The 22657-nt window shown below is 40.9% G+C and overlaps 1 protein-coding gene across 2 annotated transcripts; it reads left to right on the top strand.

Moving 5' to 3' along the window:
- The first annotated feature begins 2499 nt into the window (after positions 1 to 2499).
- Positions 2500 to 22365, top strand: prkag1.S (protein kinase, AMP-activated, gamma 1 non-catalytic subunit S homeolog). Of its 2 annotated transcripts, none has more exons than XM_041584370.1 (13): positions 2500 to 2601; positions 5717 to 5771; positions 5871 to 5977; positions 6857 to 6938; positions 13843 to 13901; positions 14255 to 14300; positions 15498 to 15552; positions 16141 to 16267; positions 16365 to 16530; positions 18735 to 18772; positions 19288 to 19434; positions 20109 to 20202; positions 21642 to 22365. In XM_041584370.1, the coding sequence occupies exons 1-13, from the start codon at positions 2593 to 2595 to the stop codon at positions 21659 to 21661; spliced, it is 1005 nt and encodes a 334-aa protein (XP_041440304.1). In that variant the 5' UTR covers positions 2500 to 2592; the 3' UTR covers positions 21662 to 22365. The 2 variants fall into 2 exon arrangements, with proteins under 2 accessions (XP_041440304.1, XP_041440305.1); XM_041584371.1 differs by lacking the exon at positions 2500 to 2601 and adding an exon at positions 2658 to 2820.
- Positions 22366 to 22657: the final 292 nt, after the last annotated feature.

Genomic DNA, 22657 nt, shown 5'->3' with positions numbered 1-22657 from the left:
CTCAATGGTATATTGCATTACTTATTCTTCAATCAGCTAATATACAATACAATACACAATTTGCCCCAATAAGCAGTAACACATGGCAACCAATCAAATTGTTTACATTCTTTGTTCTACCTGCAGCTACAGTATTTGAAAAAGCCAATAGCTGACCGTTTGCTGTGGGTAACTGTCCATGGGCAAATTTGCCTGGTATTGCTAACCAACCCACTAGTGCAGTGATATCCAACCAGTAGCTTGTGAGTAACATGTTGCTCTCCAACCCCTCAGCTGTTGCTCCCAGTGGCCTCCAAACAGGTGCTTATTTTTGAATTCCAGGCTTGGAGGAAAGTTTTTGGCTGCATAAAAACAATGTGTACTGCCAAACTGAGCCTCAATGTAGGTTGACAATCCACATAGGGGCTGCAAAATGGCCAATCACAGCACTTATTTGGCACCCCAATAACATTTTTCATGCTTGTGTTGCTCCCCAACTCCTTTTACTTCTGAATGTTACTCACGGGTTCAAAAGGTTGGGGATCCCTGCCCTAGAGCAACATTCAGAAGTAAAAGGAGTTGGGGAGCAACACTAGGACGAAAAATGTTCTTGGGCTGCTAAAAAGGGCTGTTATTGGCCATTTAGTAGCCCCACATTTAGTAATGTGGATTGTCAACCTACATTGAGATTCTTTTTGGCAGTACACCTGGGGGCAAATTTAACAAGGGTCGAATTTCGAATTGTAAAAAACTTCGAAATTCGACCATCGAATTGCATTACTTCAATATTCAAAGTTTTTTTTTTAATCGAATTTGGCCATATTCGGTCAAACTAAAATCGTTCGATCGTACGTTGAAATTCTTCTAATCAAACTGTTTGAACGATTTAATCGATCGATTGAACGATTTTACTTGGACTTCTAAAAACGTAGCCAAATGTTGGCTATAGGCTCTAGGAGATCCCCATAGGCTAACATAGCAATTCGGCAGGTTTTAGGTGACGAAGTGTTGAAGTCGAACTTTTTTAAAGAGACAGTTTTTCGATTTTCTAAATAGAACTTTTTTTTACTTTGAATCGAAGTCGAATTTAGGCCTATTTGATGGTCGAAGTACCCAAAAATAAGTTTGAAATAAGAAGTTTTTAAATCCGAAAATTCACTTCGACCCTTAGTAAATGTGCCTCCTGGTGCCCCAAGTGTTGCCTCCAAGCCAGGAATTCAAAAATAAACACCTGCTTTCAGGCCACTGGAAGCAACATCCAAGGGGTTGGAGACCAACATGTTGCTCGTGAGCTACTGGTTGGGGATCACTGATCTAGAGGATCTAGTTCTATCTTTCCTCTTGTGCATTGTTATCAGGGCAGTGGGTTTAATGCCAAGTTCGGTGACTTTTGTATTTTATTTTTTTGTGGTTTCGAAATACCAACCCAACGGTTGACAGATTTGGGCTACTCTTGCACCCTTTTATGGGTTTGTACTTTCAGATTATAATAGCATTTTTCACGTAACCTCTTTTTTTTTTTTCTTTTTTTTTCTGGCCAATTATTATTTAGTGAGATTACTGGCCAGTGCATTCTTAGGATTGCCACCTTTTCTGGAAAAAATACCAGCCTTCCTATAGATTTATTTTTTTTCCCCTCTTAATAACTTTGAGATCAGCCATCATTTTTACCGGCCAGGCTGGTAATATTCAGGCCAGATGGCAACCCTATGCATGCTGAATAATGTGATAACGATATAGGCATAGGTGGGGTCATGGCTAGGGTTGCCATCTGCCCTGTAAAGATGATGGCTGATCCCAATGTTCTTAATAGGGAAAAGATATAAATATAAAGGAAGGCAGGTATTTTTTTTGCCAGAAAAGGTGGCAATCCTAGTCATGGCACTAGGGCTGTACAAATTTGTGGAGAAGGCTTCACCTGGAGGTCAGGTTCTGGCATACCTCCCAACTGTCCCTTTTTCGGAGGGACAGTCCCTCTTTTGACAGCTCAACCCGCAGTCCCTCATTTTTACTGGAAAGTCCCTCTTTTCTCTGCACTGAACAGCCAGAAAAAGAAACAAAGTTTCTCTCTTAATTGGCTTTTAGCAGAGAGCCCAGAACAGCTAACAGGTGCAAATAAGATACTTTGTAACAATTTTGAGACACAAAAACACAGTTTAGATAAGGAGAAATATTTTCAAACTTTCATAACCTGCCAAATTTTGTAAAACAAACATAATAATTAGGGGGAGTGGCCACAGAAAGGGGCGTACTCAAAAATTGCTGCGCTTCATGCGGAAAAAAAATTTTGTCCCTCTTTTTACTTCCAAAATGTTTGGAGGTATGGTCTGGGCATGGTACAATTTTTCACCCTGGGGTCTACTTATGAAATATTACTATATAGTATAAATTAGAGCTTTATAAACATACATATAACCTGCAGCACAGAATGTAATTTCCAATACAATGCCCCCAATAAAAATGGCTCCAGGGGAAACATAATGAAGAGAGTGAGCGCATTTTGCATTTGTACGCGTACTTCCGCCCATAAGCTTGAGGAACTTTTGGGCGGAAGCACACCTACAAAAAGGGCGGAAGTGGTTTACATTATTAGTCACGGATGAGGAGGCCGCCATGGAACCGGTGAGAGGCATGAAAGTTAGAACATGAATAGCGTTAAATAGACGTAGGCGCAGGTTTGTTAGCGCTATAGCTGCTGTACGTCGCGCTTCAAAATCTGCTCCAGGTGTAATAATACGTCTCTAGCGTTGCTACGCACAGCCTTGTTGCTTGACCAGCCGTCTCTGGGTTTCCGCAAAACACCGGCGTGAAGCGGAGACGCTAGAATAGGAGAAATCAGAGGTAGCAGAGATGTCCCGCTTGCCGCCTTCCTATTGCAGCTGCGCAGCGACTAGACGCTCGGCTATCGGATCTTTGCGTGAAGTTGACAGGCGAGAAGTTCATTGAAATACTTTCTTTATTAACTGCGTGTCTCTAGTCACAGAGGCGACAGAGTGGAAAGACAATTATTAGTACTGACTAAAACTAACCACAAACCTATCCTTGCACAGAAATATTTGTTTCCTACAAGTGCCTTAATCATTTTTGCTCAGTTGTCTTGAGGAAATAATAAACAAAGGGGAAACACATTTTTGGGACATTTACACTTTGTTTTAAAGGAGAACTTAAGCTTAACTAAAGAAGAAGGTTAGACATGTTGTACATTATGTTTTGTGCTTCTGTATGAGCCCAAGGCAACCACAGCCCTTTAGCAGTAAGATCTGTGTCTCGAAAGATGCCCCAGTAGCTCCCCATCTTTTTTTCTGCTGATTCACTGCACATGCTCTGTGCTGCTGTCACTTACTGAGCTTAGGGATCCACTCACAATATACAGTACACATAGAATAGAAATGTCACAGTATAAGGCTGATTAGTAAATAATGCAGATAATTACTACATGACAGCACAGAAACCAGTGCAACTAGCATCTGCATTTAATAACCAGCCTTGTAGCATCAGCTTATATTACAGGTCAGCCTAATTTTCTGCTGGATAATTAGTGACGACCCCTAAGTTTAGCTTCTCAACGGCTGCTCAGAGCCCACTGAGCATGTGAGTGTCACAGACACTTTTCAAGATGGTGACCCCCTGTGACAAGTTTGAAGTCCTGGATCAATGCTGAGAAGCTGAAACTTTAGGCGGCTGCAATAAGTTCAGTATATAAAATATGGCATTTTTAACCATATTCATTTTTTTACAGTAAATTATAGTTTGATTACTTTAAATGACTTTAATTTTTTGGTGTTACTGTTACTTGAAGTTAACTTTTAGTATGTTCTAGAATGGTAAATATATATATATATATATATATATATATGTATAGTTTTTAAATTGTTTGCCTTCTGATTCTTTTCAGCTTTCAAATGGGCGTCACTGACCCCAAAAAAAAAAATTAAAAAAAAAATCTGTAAGGCTACACTTTAATTGTTATTGCTAATTTTATTAATCATCTCTCTATTCGGGCCCTCTCCTATTCATGTTCCGGTTTCTCATTCAGATCAATGCGTGGTTGCTAGGGTAGTTCACACCCTAGCAACCAGATTGCTGACATTGCAAACTGGATAGCTGCAAAATCTTAATAACTCAAAAACCACAAATAATAAAAAACATTTAAAACCCATTGCTAATGGTCTCAGAAGTTCACCCTCTAGTCTACATCATATCAAAAGTTAATATAAATTGAACAACCCCTTTAACTTCTAAGCAATTTACTTTCATTCTTTTTTTATATCAGGTGTAATTTGGGTAGCCAATCGTGTATGATTGAGGGTTTGTTTTGCTCTTTGGGGGAGCAATTTATCACTTTTGACAAAATGAGTTTCTTTTCTGCTACAGAATAGCAATTTGTATTGATATTTTCTTCCATGAACTCGCCTCAATATTGAATCACTAATTTCTATTTTGAACCTTGTACGCTGAAAAAGTCCACTTTTTAATCGAATATAAATGTAATTTACTTGTTAATAATTCACATTAGTTGGTTATTTTTTTCCTGATATATCTGTTCTTAATAAAAATGGATATATCTGCTAAATAAAAATGGAACAAGATTTTCCTTTATCTTTATGCATGTGTGCATGCACTAGATATTCATTTTAAATTATTTTTAAACATTCTAATATTTCATTTTAATAAGATTCTATATATATGAAAGGGGAACTTCGGCTTCCAAACCAACGTTTGATAAAGGCCCACATAATACAGAAACCCATCACAGTTACCTGTTCCTTCAAAAAGTATGACTAAATGCAATTTTCTATGCTGAAATCCAGCTGGTTAACAGTTCTTCTCTTTCTGCATCATTTGAAATCCTGGCAGGGAAGAAGGGACTAAACACTCATGTTACAAATTGTAACAACTTCTCCACAGCTTACAGACAGCATGCAGGAACTACATAACCCACAATGCATTGCACTGTGATGTTCCGTTCCTTATTTAAATCACATGGGCAGGGAATTGTGGGGTTTGGAGGATGCAGGCTGAGGACAGATGGCTGTTGATGCAAAGTAACAGTAGTCAGCCTGCTCAGTAAAGTAGTCAGACAGATCAGCAAGAGAGCAGGGGGTTACTGTTCCAAACCATTAAAAATCATGAAAAGTCTGCATATTTTTTAATTGATGTATATTGCAAAGTCGCTTGAAATTATGTTTACTTTTCAATAAGCTTATGTTTGTGTGGTCTTCCCCTTTAAATATCACAAATCTGTCTGCTTATTCATTGCATTCTACCCCTATTCCTTCCTCGCTTTTTTGGACCATGAACCTTAGTATTTGCTGTACTCAGACCCTGATTTATTGCAGTCAAGTTTTACAGCATTTTGTAAGTGCAACGTGCTGCATTTTCTCGTGCTTGACGTGTTCACAAAACACTAGTTGCATTAAAAAAAAACGTGTATGCAAAATATATGTGTCCTTAAGTACTCAAAAGATGTAGAACTCTTAGAAAGTTTTTAACTTCCATGAGAAGTAAAGGTTTTTTATTAATTTTTAATTTTAATATAGTTCTCCTTTTAATATTATATAGTAATTTATTTAAGTTAGCATTTTTTTAAAAAAATTACAATAAAACGTAAGGTTTAAAAATAAATCAAATATATAATGAATACTGCTAATAAAGTAGGACGTATGGTAAAGTTTCTCGGATCTTATAATATTTGTTTATAAATTGTCCTGTATTTTAATATTTGTTTATGCACTAGGGTTCTGTTGTGATCGAAACTAACACGCAGGAGAAATGTGAACCTGCTTCAGATGGTAAGTAGGTTTTTTTTGTTTGACAATACAGAAAATATTTAGTGGCTGTCGCCCATGAAAACTCTTGGTGTATATTTATGGTTTCTGTTTCATACATAGTGCTGGAATCCGACAGTGGAGTTTACACACGGTTCATGAAGAATCGCAAATGCTACGATCTCATTCCCATCAGCTCAAAGCTTGTTGTTTTTGATACCTCCCTTCAGGTACCACCATTTATTTATCTTGCAGTACAATTTGCTCTCTTGTTGCCCCTGGAAGTCCTGCTTTACAATCAATTGGTATGAGATTTAGGGGAAACATTTTACTGCCCTAGATATTATTGGAACTGTGTCTGAATGACTAATACAGCAGTGTTTTCATAAACAGGTATATGGTATCCCTTATCTGGCTTTTCCTGGTTTCAGAAAGCTCTGAATTACAGAAAAGTCATCTCTTTCCTGTAATAATAATTTTCTATAATAATAAAACAGTACCTTGTACTTTATCCTAACTAAGCTGCATGAATTGACAGTTGCTAAAAATTACTATTTAGTACAGGTATGGGACCTGTTATACAGAATGCTCAGGACCTGGGGCTTTCCAGATCTTTACGTAATTTGGATCTTTATACCTTAATTCTTCTAAAAAAACATGTAAACATTAAATAAACCCAAAAGGTCGCTTCTGCTTCCAATAAGGACAAATTATATCTTAATTTGGATCAAGTACAAGTTACTGTTTTATTATGAAAGAAAAAAAAGGAAAGAATTTTTAAAAATCTGGATTATTTGGATAAAATAAAGTCTATGGCAGAGGCCTTTCTATAATTTGGAGCTTTCTGGATAACAGATTTCCGGATAACGGATCCCTTACATGTATATTTATTATTTAAATAAATTTGCAGACCTACTATATGGTGATCCACATTATAAAAAGATTCCTTTATCCAGAAGACTTTAGGCCCCAAGCATTCTGGATTATAGATCCTATCTGTAGCCCTGTAATTAACTAAGAGGGACCTTGACTAAATTTTGTTTAATAAAAAAAGGCCAACAACCCACTGCTTTACATTATTTGATTGTTCAAACTTCTTAAATTTGCAGGTGAAGAAAGCATTCTTTGCTCTAGTCACTAATGGGGTAAGAGCTGCACCACTCTGGGATAGCAAAAAGCAAGGCTTTGTAGGTAAGCATTTTTTTTGTGTGCTCACATTAACCCCTTTGGCACCAGCTAAATGGGCACTTCTATTTGTGTACTTGACCAAGCAATTTTACATTTTAGATTTCATTTCTTTAACTGTAGGTCTTACAAATAACATGTATTTTATATTTTTTTTCTATTTTTACTTTTGCAATTTACATGAATTATTTTTTATCATAGAGGTATTTCAAAAGGAAAACAGAGATCTTTTCTGATGTTGCTCAGGAAAAACAGGAACCTCACGTGACCTTTCCCATCTCCTTCCTGAGCAAAACAACATAAGACTAGGTCTCTGTTTTTTTTTCTTCTGTCTCTGACTGTACTGTCAGAGGAACTGACCAGCAGGTGGCACTGTTGTTACAAAGTTCATTATTTTAACAGTTAATTCAATGCTTAATAGCAAAAACATTAATTTGTGTAAGTGCTTAGAAAAGTACACTGAACAAGGTTACATCCATGTAATTATGGGTTACATATCCTTAATGGTGAATATGGTGAATGTAGCACTTTTCATGTTCTTGGATATTCTCTAACACCAGTAAAAATTATATTTACTCATCTTTGCACAAAGAACTCCATTGTTCTCCTACAAGTAGCCAACAAGGAAGTTGCAAAGGAACATGCAATTATGTGGTCTGGCATTATTATGGATATGATGAGTAAACATTTGTATTTAAACTCCCAAGGCTTGCTCATGCCGTATTTTTAAGATATACCATTAAATCATGTATTGTTGTTGCCCTCAGTTGCTTAATAAAGCTGTAAAAAAAACCTTTGCTTTTATAAGTGTGTGGTCATATTTCTTACTGGTCACGTGAACAAACTGGCAGAAATTCTTGTATACACAGGGAATCAAAAACTGATTTCTCATAATCCATTCAATTGCCCGGATATAAATGTGTAGACTTGGAATGTTAGATTTTTATTCTGTGTTTGGTGTAAGCATGTGTTTGTTAAAGGAATAGTACAGTCCCAGGATTATGAATCTTTTCAAATAAATGAACCTTAGAGACAGGCAGCTTCGTTGAATGAACATTGAAAGTACTAAGAAAATATTGTTTCTCTGTCGTCTAAAGGGGGACACAGGGACTCTTGGGGTTTAAGCTCCACCCTCCAGGAGGCAGGACACTATTAATAAAATTAAAATTAAGTGGGCGTGCCCATATAGTGGCTTAACCCCACATGCTGTAGCATTCCTTCAGTTTTTAAAGTGTCCTGCTTCAAGGAGGATGGATACCAGCTTCAACACAGAAGCATGCTATGGGGTGTCACCAGGGCAGGACTGCCTGTTCCTTTGTGTGTACCCCCCCCTCGAGGGATCTCTCACCGGGGTCATATGCTAGCCCTCTAGGCTATAACCGACCCGCACAGAAAAGATTCCTGCAACCCGCTGGGGCCAGCAGATGTTCTGACCGGTTGAGACGCCAGCAGTGAGTATGAGTTGTTCTACTCGTGTTCTGGCCTGCTCTCCCCCCCCCCCCCCCCCCGGGTGGGGACCCCCCTCAGTCAGCCCAGACCTAGCTGCATTCAAGGTGGCATTGTCTGCCTTCTCCGACGCTCTTCCACACTGACGGGCTGCTTAGTGAGTGCGCGCCCTTCTCCTGCACGCAGTGGAACGCATCGCGCTGATGCGTTCCAGGCGCCATTTTGTTTTTTTTTCGGCGCGAAGCGTACAAGTGGTTTCAGAAGGCGCCGAACTCCTTCCCGCCACTCTACACAGCCACATTAAGCTGACGCTTCCTCATTCTGCCAGCAGCACTTCAGGAGACACGGGAGCCTCTCTTGCTTTTGGGGATTAGGCTCTACCTTCAGGCAGCAGTCTAGGATTGCCTAAAAGCACTCTTGCAAAGCATATCTGCTGACTGACATTCATCAGCAGGTACCTCAGCCACTGTTCGTATGGCAGAAGGTAAGTCAGGGGGACTTTTCCCCAGGGCTGGGGGGAGAGCACCAGCAGCACAGGTGACCTATTTTACCTGCAAAAACTGCCAACTAAAAATCCCTGGGGGCCAGGCTGACCCGCTCTGCAGATCTTGCTCAAAGGGGCAGGGTCCAGCGCCCACCCAGGGGTCCATCCCAACGGTCCCTGAATCTGGGGAAACCGCACAGGATTTGGATGCAATGGATGGGGTAGCGGGCACTTCCTCAGAACCCCCTGCCCCCCTATGGGCCATTCAACTTTCCCAATCCCTGGCATCCCTGCAGGGCCTTCCTTCCATTGCCACCAATTTGGGCAAAGCCCTAGCCAAACTAGGTCACAAAGCCAGTGGAAAGCGTAAAAGGCTTCCCAGCTCCAGGGGTGACACCGACACCCATACCCCCTCTGACGTCTCGTCAGCTGGAGAGGATTTTTCTCATTCAGAGGGGGAACTCCCACCTTCTGATGCTTCCTCAGAAGCAGAGGAGGATAATGCGGAAGATTCCAAAAGCAAGGAACTCCCTCACGACGTAGAGGGCATTATCAAGGGGGTGATAGACGTGCTAAAAATCACACAGACGCCTGAACAACAGGCTTCATCTTCTAACCTGTTTAAAAGAAAACACAAAGCTTCTGCATGTTTTCCTTCGCATGACCAACTCCTTAACATAATACAAGAGGAATGGAATTCGCCGGAGCGCAAGTTCCAAGCTACTCGGAAATTTTCGAAATCCTATCCATTCCCCAAGGACTTGGTAGAGAAATGGTCACTGCCTCCAACTGTGGACGCACCAGTTTCGAGATTATCTAAATCCACAGCGTTACCAGTCACGGACGCCGCAGCCTTCAAGGACCCATCTGACAGACGTCTGGAAGGTTTCCTCAGGGCAGTCTATTCATCCGCTGGCTCAACCCTTCGTCCAGCTCTCGCCTCAGCCTGGGTAGCGAGAGCCATTCAGGCATGGGCAGAATCCCTCGTTGCCGATATTCAAGATGGCATCCCCAGAGCTGACATCCTACCTTCCGCACAGTCCCTCGCGGAGGCAGCAGCTTACTTGTGCGACGCTTCCCTGGATACAGCACAGATTACTGCTCGCACATCAGCTCTCTCCGTCGCAGCACGCAGAACGCTCTGGCTGAAGAACTGGTCTGCGGATGTCAGTTCCAAGAAGTCCCTTACCTCACTACCCTTCAAGGGACAGCGACTTTTTGGTGAGGAGCTCGAAAAGATAATCTCACAGGCCACGGGAGGGAAGAGCACCTTCCTCCCCCAAAGCAAGTCAAGACCCACGACTTCCTCCAGGCGCGGTCGGTCCTTTCGCGGCCACGCTGGACGTTTTTCCAGACGGCACAGTCCTCCCCAACGTTCTCAGTTTCGCTCTAAACCAAACGACAAGGGACGGCCATCGTGGAAGAACAACAAATTCCACAACAAGTCTCCAGCCGACAAGGCCACTTCAGGATGACGGGTCACCCCCTCCGGGGTCACTGCAACCGCTAGGGGGACGATTGCTGAGATTCCGGGAGGTGTGGACACGATACTCGTCGGACGCGTGGGTAACCGAAATCGTTTCCGAGGGCTACCACCTGGACTTCGCTTCTCTTCCTCCCCGAAAATTTCTCATGTCCAGAGTCCCCTCAAACCCAGCCAAGGGCCGAGCCTTCTTGGACTGCATTACGAGCATGGAACAGAATGGAGTGATCATTCCAGTTTCCCCGTCAGAAACATTTTGCGGTTTTTACTCCAATCTGTTCCTGGTGCCAAAGAAGGACGGGTCCTTCCGACCAGTATTGGACCTGAAATTCCTCAACAAACACATACGATCAGTCCGGTTCAAAATGGAAACTCTCCGGTCAGTCATCCGAGGAATGGAACCAGGTCAACTGATGATGTCCCTCGACATCAAGGACGCGTATCTCCACGTTCCAATCTGGCCTCCTCACCATCGTTTTCTCAGATTCGCATTCCGAAATCTCCATTACCAATTTGTGGCACTCCCATTCGGCCTCTCCTCTGCCCCCAGAGTGTTCACCAAACTCATGTCAGTGACGGCAGCAACCCTACGACTCCACGGAATCTCAATCACACCTTACCTGGACGACCTTCTCCTGAAGGCTCCAACACTAGAAAAGAGCAGAAGGGACATGCAACAAGCGATATCGCTGCTTCAGAGCTTCGGGTGGACCATCAACTGGAACAAATCCAGCATGACACCCAGTCACCAAATGCTATTCCTGGGTCTCCAATTCGATACACTGACTCAACGTGTCTCGCTGCCCCTGGACAAGCAGAGGAAGATCAGAGCGCAAGTCAATCTCCTCCTTCAAGACCGGCACCCCACAGTCCACCTCGCAATGAAGGTACTCTGTCTGATGGTCTCGTCCATCGAAGCGGTTCCCTTTGCTCAGATCCATTTGAGACCTCTACAGGCCAACGTTCTGTCGGGATGGAAAGGGGGTCCCCTGTCCCAACGGATTCTTCTACAGCAAACAACACGGGAGTCACTCCTCTGGTGGCTGAACCACCACAATCTGACGACGGGCCAGTCCTGGGCAACTCCGGACTGGACCGTGATTACGACAGACGCAAGTCTCCTCGGGTGGGGCGCCACGTGGCACAACTCGTCGGTACAAGGCCGTTGGTCTCCCACAGAAACGAGGCTACACATCAACGTCCTGGAGCTTCGAGCAGTCAAGCTTGCCCTACGACATTGGTCTCCCCTACTCCAAACAAAGTCTGTCCGAGTACAAAGCGACAACTCCACAACCGTCGCGTACATCAACAGACAAGGAGGTACCCGCAGCAAAGCATCCCTAGCGGAGGTGGTACAAATCCTAGCCTGGGCAGAGCTCAGCTCAGTCAGGATATCTGCCATACACATTCCGGGAGTGGACAACACGCAAGCAGACTTTCTCAGTCGGAACCAGCTGGATCCGGGAGAATGGGAACTTCATCCCGCAGTGTTCACAGACCTAGTGAAAAGGTGGGGACGTCCTCAAGTCGACCTCATGGCATCCAGAGCCAACCGCAAAGTTCCAGCCTTTTACGCCCGTTTTCGGGATCCGACGGCGCTGGGGGTGGACGCCATGACACAAGTCTGGAGTTTCAACCTGGCTTACGTCTTCCCTCCGTTTCCAATGCTTCCTCGGGTTCTGAAGAAAATCAAGCAATCCTGTGCGACGGTCATAGTGATAGCTCCGTATTGGCCCAGGAGAACGTGGTTTACGGATCTTCAGGACATGTCCATAGCTCAACCAGTTCGCCTCCCTCCCAGGAGCGACCTTCTCCAGCAGGGTCCCATATTTCACCACAATCCGGGACTGTTCGCTTTGACGGGATGGCTGTTGAGGCGGCCATCTGGAGACGTAAGGGTATAGCGGACGATGTGATTGCCACTATGCTGAAGTCACGCAAGGCTACGTCCTCTAAGGCCTACCACAGGGTCTGGCGCAGCTACTGGAACTGGTGCGAGGAATCAATGTTTTCCTTCCATGACTGCAATATTCCCAGGATCTTATCCTTTCTACAGCGAGGTTTTCGACTCGGTCTGAAGCTCAGTTCCTTGAAGGTCCAAGTATCTGCCCTCTCTGTCCTTTTCCAGTCTCGTCTAGCCCTAGACGATTCAGTCCGCACCTTCCTACAGGGAGTACAACATATCGTTCCACCTTATCGATCACCAGTCCCTGGATGGGATCTCAACCTCGTTTTGGAGGCTCTCCTTGACCCTCCCTTCGAACCTCTGGGTGTCGTCCCTGAACAGTGGCTTACCTGGAAAACTGCCTTCCTTGTTGCCATTTCATCTGCTCGCAGGGTATCGGAAATAGGTGCCTTATCTTGTGATCCGTCTCTGCTGGTTTTTCATAGGGACAAGGCAGTCCTGAGGACTGTGCCTTCCTTCCTGCCTAAGGTCGTGTCATCGTTTCACGTGAACCAGGAGATTGTGGTTCCATCTCTCTGTCCAGAACCCAAGAATGACAAGGAACGGAGATTTCACAGTCTGGATGTGGTCAGAGCACTTCGCTGGTACCTTGACCGTTCTAAATCATATCGGCGCTCTCAAGCCCTTTTTGTCATTCCGTCCGGGCCTCGGAGGGGCCTGTCAGCTTCCAAGACTACCATCGCACGTTGGATCAGAGAAACCATCAGACAAGCCTACCTAGCTAAGGGCAGAACTCCTCCTGCCAATGTTCGGGCTCACTCCACACGATCCTTGGGTGCTTCCTGGGCTTGGCGCAACTCGGCCTCCTTGGACCAGATCTGCAGAGCAGCCACCTGGTCTTCGGTTCATACATTCACTAAATTCTACAGGCTAGACACGTTCTCATCAGCGGAGGCCGCTTTTGGCCGCACAGTACTACACACTGTGGTACAGTAACGTGTCTTTACCTTATCTGTATTCGCTCCCACCCTGCTGTCTGGGGCTGCTTTGTTAAGTCCCCAAGAGTCCCTGTGTCCCCCTTTAGACGACAGAGAAAACAGGATTTTTTGATACTCACCGTTAAATCCTTTTCTCTGTAGTCGATAGGGGGACACAGGGCTTCCCAACCCTGAGCGAAATGTTGACCACTTGGTCTTAAGGAAAAGTTTTCCTGATTTACGGTTTTGCAAGTTGAGTGTTAATACAGTTTGTCTTTCAGCAGTCTCTTTGGTACCAACTGAAGGAATGCTACAGCATGTGGGGTTAAGCCACTATATGGGCACGCCCACTTAATTTTAATTTTATTAATAGTGTCCTGCCTCCTGGAGGGTGGAGCTTAAACCCCAAGAGTCCCTGTGTCCCCCTATCGACTACAGAGAAAAGGATTTAACGGTGAGTATCAAAAAATCCTGTTTTCCTGAGATCATTGGCTTTTCCTAACCTCAAATGAAATGTCATTGCAGTTCTTTTTTTGTGTTGGTAACCAGTTTACCCTTTGACCAGCATTCCTGATGAACTCTGACCGTTTGTCTCTTTAACTTTCCTAATATAGGCATGCTAACCATAACAGACTTCATCAATATTCTTCATCGCTACTACAAGTCACCCATGGTGAGTTTAAAAAAGGGGTATCTTATTATATATAGACTTATTTTCTGTTTTTGGGCATCACAGATCTTGAAACACATTATTTGTATAATATCATATAATATATATATATATATATATATATATATATATATATATATATATATATATATATATATATATATATATATATATATATATATATATATATATATATATATTGAACTTATTAAAGAACATGCCATGTCAGTTTTACATTGAGCTTTATATTACATGTTTACAATTGTACATTGAATGCTTTGGAAGGAATCATCTGCTCTACCTTTGTGCATGAATTCTAAGTTGGAGTGTTGAATTTCTTTTCATTTTCAAATCAGGTACAGATTTATGAGCTGGAGGAACATAAAATTGAGACATGGAGAGGTGAGTCTGTATATTAAAGGAATAGTTCAGTGTGAAAATAAAAACTGGGTAAATAGATAGGCTGTGCAAAATAAAAAATGTTTCTAATATAGTTAGTTAGCCAAAAATGTAATGTATAAAGGCTGGAGTGAACAGATGTCTAATAAAACAGCCAGAATCCACTTCCTGCTTTTCAGCTCTATAACTCTGAGTTAGTCAGCGACTTGAAGGGGGGCCACATGGTACATTTCTGTTCAGTGAGTTTGTAATTGATCCTCAGCATTCAGCTCAGATTCAAAAGCAACAGATATGACCCATGTGGCCCCCCCTCAAGTCTCTGATTGGTTACTGCCTGGTAGCCAGGGTAACCAGTCAGTGTAAACCAAGAGAGCTGAAAAGCAGGAAGTTGGGTTCTGACTGACAAGTTATACATCAAATCACTCCAGCCTTTATACATTACATTTTTGGCTAACTAACTATATTAGAAACATTTTTTATTTTGCACAGCCTATCTATTTACCAAGTTTTTATTTTTAGACTGAACAATTCCTTTAACACATACATATGAACAATGCTGTTTTTTATTGTCATGGAGGGGAGGTGTAATCTTATCATAGTTATTGATTATAAGCACCAGAACCATAAGATGTAATTGATTTTATTTATACACTACTCTTGTTAATCCCAGAAAAACAAAACACAGTAATTGGAGGGGCCACTCAGTTTATTACATATATCATATGCCCATATATGGCCAGTTCAGAAAGCCTGAGAAATTTCTTGTTTTAATATATATGTCCGCATATTTCCCACAAAAAGATTGGTAATTCAGTGCAAGACATTGGATTTTTGCATAATGCACTTGTATAACAGCAGTACAGCGACAGAACCGTTCAGATATAATCCTCCAATTGCCACAGTCGTGGCACCTAAACTTTGGACACAAATGATGATATACAGCAAGACATGGAACTGTGCGATGGTTAGGGGCAAGGACACCAGCCCCCCTTTCCACCAAAAAACTCTTTTTCATTGAGACAAGCTAAGTTGGGTGTCTGGCCCAATCAGCCTTGTAAATGCAGGATGTATGCCAATGTATCAGATAACAGCAACCAACTGAATTCCTTTTATGCTTGCAAATAAATTGTACAAACATATATTTGCCCAGGAAATAGTTTAGTTAATGTCCTGATCTGGAATCTTTCTTTTTTCATCTAGAGCTTTACTTGCAGGATTCCTTTAAGCCTCTGGTTAGCATTTCACCCAATGCAAGGTAGGAACTGAGTTTGCTTGTCGAGAGCCTGTGCTCTGAACTTTTAAGATTTTTCTTTTCTTTTTTTTTCTTACTCCCGGCCTTACGCCTTATGTGAAGTACAGATATATAGAAACCTGTTACCCAAAAGCTCAGAATTTTAAAAGCCATCTCCTATAGACTCCTTTTATTTTAAATTCATTTAAGTTTTTTAAAATGCTTTTCATTTTCTATGTGATAATAAAACAGAACCTTGTATTTGATCCCAACTAAGCTACAATTAATCGTTAATGGAGGCAAAACAATCCAGTTGGGTTTAATAAATGCTTAAATTATTTTTTAGTAAACTTAATGTGTGAAGATACAGATTACGTAAAGATCCTGTTTTCCGGGTAACCCAGGTCCCAGGCATTCTGGATAATAGGTCTATACCTGTATATGGTATTTTCCTCATTTATCCAAAGACACCGGTGCTAGGATAGCCTATGGACTGAGAGCCTACTTGCAAAGTTTCATATTAGCTATTAAATATCTTTTCACTTGTGCCATAAGACTGTCACAATAAATAATGCACTGAAAGGTCTATATCTTTCTTCCTTTTGTCCTCAGTCTGTTTGATGCTGTCTCATCACTGATAAAGAACCGTATACACCGTCTTCCTGTCATCTCTCCTGACTCGGGGAATACTCTGTACATCCTGACACACAAACGCATCCTGAAATTCCTTAAGCTTTTTGTAAGTCTTGCTCTATTAGTACTATTCCTTTGGCTTCTACCCAGTGACCTCATTTCATCAGCATTTCTTATTTTCTATTTTTTTGGTCAACGAGAAGATGTCTGAACTTGAAAAACCTGATTTTGTGACCAAATCTCTTAAGGATCTTCACATCGGCACTTATGAAAATATTGCCCTTGTTCGCCCGGACACTCCAGTGTATGTTGCTTTAGGCATCTTCGTGCAGAGGCGGGTGTCTGCTTTGCCAGTTGTGGATAATAAAGGTTAGTGAAGGATTCCAGAGACAGCGCAGAGACTTCAGCATTCTTCATGTCCTCTAAAGGGTGCAATAAAGAATTGATTTTTTACATTGAACAATATAATGTGTAAAGGAAAATGCCTGTCTTCATTCTTAAAGGGGTTGTTCACCTTTAACTTAATTTTTAGTATGATGTAGAGAGTGATATTCTGAGACAATTTGCAATTGGGTTTCACTTTTTATTACTTGTGGTTTTTGAGCAATTTCTGGTTGCTAATGTCCAAATTACCTTAGCAACCATGCCCTGTTTTGAATAAGAGACTGGAATATGAATAGGAGAGGGCCTGAATAGAACGATGAGCAATAAAAAGCAGCTATAACTATAATTGTGTAGCCTTACAGAGCATTTGTTTTTCATATAGTGTCAGTGACCCCCATTTGAAAGCTGTAAGAAGTCAGAAGAAGAAGGCAAATAATTTAAAAACTGTAAAATAGAAAAACTGAAGGCCAATTGAACAATTGTTTAGAATTGGTTATTCTATAACACAATAAAAGTTAACTTAAAGGTGAACCATTACTTTAAGCTACTTAATTTACTACTTTCTAAAAATGCATAGAGGCAGAATACAGACAAGCCCTCTGTGTAATGAGCTGCTCTCTACTTCACTGGCTTCACCTTAGGAAGCGGAGGAGATTGATTATTCAGAGCTTCTTATTATCTTGAACAACTTTATTATCTTTTGAACAAATTACCCTGCCTATCAGGGGAGAGGGGGGAGTGAGTTCAGTGAAACACAAAGTTTCCATTAGTGCTTTATAATAGCAATACTTTCGGCAAATATGGCTATTTTTAAATTAATAGAATCAGAATTAGAATGTATTTTCTATTTATTGTGCTTATTTTTTAGCAAAGGTGTATGAATGGTATACAGTAGATCCCCATTAACAGATGACACCGTATAAGGCCTAACACTCAAGTGAGTGTAACCTAAGGTATTCTTCTGCCACCCAGTCCCCAGGTATATTTATCAAAGAGTGAAGTTAAAGATCACCACAATCCACTAGTGTGAAATTCCGGCACGCTCCTTTCATTTCTATGCGATTTTTAAAAGCGTATTTATCAATGGGTGAAAGTTCATCCTTTGATAAATATGTCTTTAAAAAATCCCATAGAAATTAATGGAGAATGGCGGAATTTCACTTGAGAGGACTGTGGTGATCTCTAACTTCATTCTTTGATAAATATACCCCTATGTGTTCCCAGCCACCCACTTTGCTTTCTCTCCATAGGCCTGGAGGGCATATTTTTTACATTACAGCTGCCAATCTCTGTAAGCCTTTCTGGGACATTAGTAATGATGTTTGTTTTTTAAAAAATATTCCTGGTTATCAGCAGTCCTGGTGAGCATGGTAGTAATGCAACTGGTTTCTATGGCCTGTCCTTGCCACAGTTTCTAAAATGTCAGAAAGAAGCTTTATCTTGGGGTAACAATCGGGGGTTCAAGCTTTTCTATATTTAGATACTTATTGCTAACACATGGTAAAGTACATAATTGCCTATAGCAGCAACCTGTCAGATGTTGCAGCACTTATTTTAGTCGACAAGTCAAGTCTCATGGCTTTCTGGAATCTTTTATTCTTAGCCATGTTTTAACACATTTATTGACCGAGGGGCACATTTACTAAGCTCGAGTGAAGGATTCAAATAATAAAAACGTAGAATTTTTCGAAGTATTTTTTTGGGTACTTCGACCATCGAATAGGCTACTACGACCATCGACTTCGATTCAAACTAAAAATCGTTTGACTATTCAACCATTCGATAGTCGAAGTACTGTCTCTTTAAAAAATACTTCAACTACATACTTCGGCAGTTTAAACCTACCGAGGTTCAATGTTAGCTTATGGGGACCTTCCCCAGCACTTTTCTAAGTTGTTTTATGATCTAATAAAAATCGTTCTATCGATTAAAATTCTTCGAATCATTCGATTCAAAGGATTTTATCGTTCGATTGACCGATTTTTATTCGATTGAAGTATTTGCGCTAAAATGCTTCGAATTCAATATTCGAATTTGAAGGATTTTACTTCGAGGGTCGAATTCCAAGGTTTATTAACCCTCGAAATTCGACCCTTGATAAATGTGCCTCCTAGTGTTCTGATCATTTGCTCTAGTCTCATACTTTACTAGCCAGTAATACGGTCACTTTCTTTTTCCTTCCCTTATAGGACGCGTTGTAGATATATATTCCAAGTTTGATGTCATTGTGAGTACCTCTTGTTCTATTGCTCTTGCATTTAATATCTTAAAAGCAAGGTTATACAGTTGTGTTCAGAATAATAGCAGTCCGACGTCACTAAACTGATCAGTCACTGTTATATTTCTACATGGCAAATAATTTACTAGTAGGTGTAGTAAAGTTCTAGGAAACCAACAGACCCAACAGTCATGACATGCTGCCAATTCTGTGTAATTGAATCATTAATTGAGGCTTGTTCCAAATAATAATAGCTTGTTATAAACGATAGCAGTGTGGAGTTCAATTATTGAGGTCATTCAAAAACCAATAAAAGCAGAAGAATTGTGGAATGTAACAGGTGAGAAGTTGGTGGACTCCATGTAACACAGATGTGCAGCAGTTCTCAGAAACACTGATTATACAACTAAATATTAGTTCAGTCATTCAAAGGAAAGCAGAATCTTGAAAATCTTTCAGTTAAAACAAGTTTTTGAGTTTGTAAAGAGGAATGCAGACACTTCTATTTTTTGTTAATTTCTTAGAATCTGGCGGCTGAGAAGACGTACAATAACCTTGACATCACGGTGACCAAAGCTCTGGGCCATCGTTCCCATTACTTTGAAGGTGTTCTGAAATGTTATGAGCATGAAACACTTGAGACTATCCTCAACCGGCTGGTAGAAGCAGAGGTATTATTTCTGATTGTTACCTGAATGGTGCTAGCATTGTACTATTGTCTGCTGCCTTTTACAGTCGCTAAATCTGTCACACCTCAATGTACAGTGCTCCTGTATAACTGTAACTAGGTATATATTGTTTATGAATAACGGTATAAAGGAGCAGTCTGAAAGCTAATGTCCCTAATCTAACTGCTTTATGCAACCCAGGCCAAAGTCATTACAGTGTGGAAATAGCTTGAGGTACAGAGTGTGAGAATGTCCCTGAGGGGGTTATGTAGTGACATTGGCAACGTTTTACTTTCTTTTAGTAACTAATTGCAACTGCTCAGTTGCTTGCTTTTGTCATGTCAACTGAAAGAGAACTGTAAATATCTATTAATTATGTTAAATGTTCCCTCACACAAATTTTGAAGCCAGCGCACACAACAAATTGTGGTGCGCACAAAGAATTTGGTCTGAAAACACAATATTTTGTATCAATTCTGACCTGAACACACAAGTTTAAAATGTACGCACAAAATAATTTTTTTGTGCACATAGCCGAAAAGGAATTAGAGGGAACATTGGTTTCTCTGACTTACAGTTGTGGCTGGATTCCTCTATATACTCCCTTCTTCTCTGCTTCTCATGAACAGCAACTCACATTATGCATTGATCTCTTGTTTATTTTTGTTTCTCTTTAGGTTCACCGGCTGGTTGTGGTTGATGAGAATGATGTAGCCAAGGGGATTGTCTCTCTTTCAGACATATTACAGTGTTTGGTTTTGACAACTGGGGGTGAGTGGATATTTGTATTATCTTACATTTCATTGTAATTAAGTTATATTGCTTATGCGCATCATCACTACACTATACATAGAGCTAATGGCACATGGAGTGGTTTACTGCTCGCTGAACACACAAAATCACTACTCCCGTTGCTTTATGTGAGAGCCAGGTGAAATAAGTATAGGTTTGGGACCCTTTATCCAGAATGCTCGGGACTTGGTGTTTTTCCCAGATAATGGATCTTTCTGTAATTTGAATCTTCATACTTTAAGTCTGCTAGAAAATCATTTAAACATTAAACAAACCCTACAGGTTGGTTTTGCCTCCAATAAGGATTTATTAGATTTTAGTTTGGCTCAAGTACATGGTACTGGTCTATTATTAAAGGGATACTGTCATGGGAAAAAAAAATATTTTTTCAAAATGAATCAGTTAATAGTGCTGCTCCAGCAGAATTCTGCACTGAAATCCATTTCTCAAAAGAGCAAACAGATTTTTTTATATTCAATTTTGAAATCTGACATGGGGCTAGACATTAAGTCAATTTCCCAGCTGCCCCTGGTCATGTGACTTGTGCCTGCACTTTAGGAGAGAAATGCTTTCTGGCAGGCTGCTGTTTTTCCCTGTCAATGTAACTGAATGTGTCTCAGTGAGACATGGGTTTTTACTATTGAGTGTTGTTCTTAGATCTACCAGGCAGCTGTTATCTTGTGTTAGGGAGCTGTTATCTGGTTACCTTCCCATTGTTCTTTTGTTTGGCTGCTGGGGGAAAAAGGGAGGGGGTGATATCACTCCAACTTGCAGTACAGCAGTAAAGAGTGATTGAAGTTTATCAGAGCACAAGTCAGATGACTTGGGGCAGCTGGGAAATTGACAAAATGTCTAGCCCCATGTGAGATTTCAAAATTGAATATAAAAAAATCTGTTTGCTCTTTTGAGAAATGGATTCAGTGCAGAATTCTGCTGGAGCAGCACTATTAACTGATTCATTTTGGAAAAAAAAAAATTTCCCATGACAGTATCCCTTTAAAGAGAAAAGGAAATTGTTTTTAAAAATTTGGATAAAATGGAGTCCAAGGGAAGACCGCCTTTCTGTAATTCGGAGTGTTCTGGGTAACAGATCCCATACCTGCTCTCAGCTACAGCATGTTGAACTGTTTGATCAGCATCTCACAAAGTCTTCTCAGTGGGTTGCTGACTTGTTTTAGTGTGCTCATCCAAACAGGGAGTAGAATGTGACTTTGCTTGCAATTGCTGCATGTTTTGCAGGGCTGACAATCCCCATCACATGCACATTTAGTGATACAGGGAACCTGCATCCACTTTTATACATTGCTATGTTTTGCTCATGCCAGAGGACCTTCTCCCAATTCTGCTGTAGGAAGTGCAAAGAAAGTTGGGGACCATCCAAAGTAATTTGTCTAAAATAATTATTTTATATGTTTCAGGTGAGAAGAGCTTAATTTAAAGGTTCTGAATTAATCTGTATGAGGCATTTCAAATCTCAGCATCTAAATGCAGTACTGAATAAGCTGCAAAATACCAGCAAGATCTTGAACACATGGAGAAAGTCCTGGCAATAGTAGAGTGGGATATATCTTGTGGGATATACAGTATAAAAACAATACGGATTCCATACTCCTCACCTCTAAGCCATTCTCAAACTGAACATTTCCACTCTGAGAGATCTACAGCACTATGAAACATAGTTGAATACAGGATATTTTTGCACATTTTTCAGTATTTTAGGGCTTTAAGCCCTCTTAAATTTGTATGCACTGCCCAAGAACCCCAGCAACACATGACTCTTTCCATGCTCTCTGCATGTTAATGTGCAGTGTGGAAGAATACAGCTTAAAACGGCCAGTGCAGGAAGTCATTACAGAGCGTATGATGCCTGATTTATTTTTTTCTAGACGTGGAGAATCCTGGGTGACTTTGTAGATCACTATCATTTTTTCTTACAATGGTTTCTGTTCAATCTTTAGACCTAGGGATGAATAAACAGTTAAGTGACTGCTTCTTCCCCCCGATTGATTTAGTTTTTAATTGATGTTAATGCTGCGTCTGTGACTGAGAATTCCTAATGACATTTTTATCTGTGTCCATCAGATTTGCTACAATAAATGTCCATCAGTTAAACAAAATTGAATAAAATTCACTTTAATTTTTTGGTTCTCTCTTGTTTCAATTTATTTTAATCTTATATGACTTTATACAAGAAGAATGTTTATCAGTAGTGTTGGGCGAATCTAACCTGTTATGACGAAAATTCGCAAAACGGCAACTAATTCACCAAATGCATTGAAGTCTTTGGTGACGACACTTTTTTTTGACACACAACAATATGGGCGTCTTTTTCGCTGCGAAACCTGGCGGAAAATTTCGCTCATCACTATTCATTACATGTACTATGACAACATGTAGTCTTTCCTAACACCCAGTGCTGGTAGCATATATTCCA

The sequence above is a fragment of the Xenopus laevis genome, chromosome 2S, assembly GCF_017654675.1.
Source record: "Xenopus laevis strain J_2021 chromosome 2S, Xenopus_laevis_v10.1, whole genome shotgun sequence".
In the NCBI taxonomy this organism is placed as follows: domain Eukaryota; kingdom Metazoa; phylum Chordata; class Amphibia; order Anura; family Pipidae; genus Xenopus; species Xenopus laevis.
This window is presented reverse-complemented; position numbering and strand designations above follow the sequence as displayed.

Coding starts and splice junctions, on each gene's coding strand:
- prkag1.S (XM_041584370.1), top strand. Junction 16,531..18,734: donor GCCAGTTGTGGATAATAAAG/GTTAGTGAAGGA, acceptor CTTCCCTTATAG/GACGCGTTGTAGATATATAT. Junction 18,773..19,287: donor ATTCCAAGTTTGATGTCATT/GTGAGTACCTCT, acceptor TTAATTTCTTAG/AATCTGGCGGCTGAGAAGAC.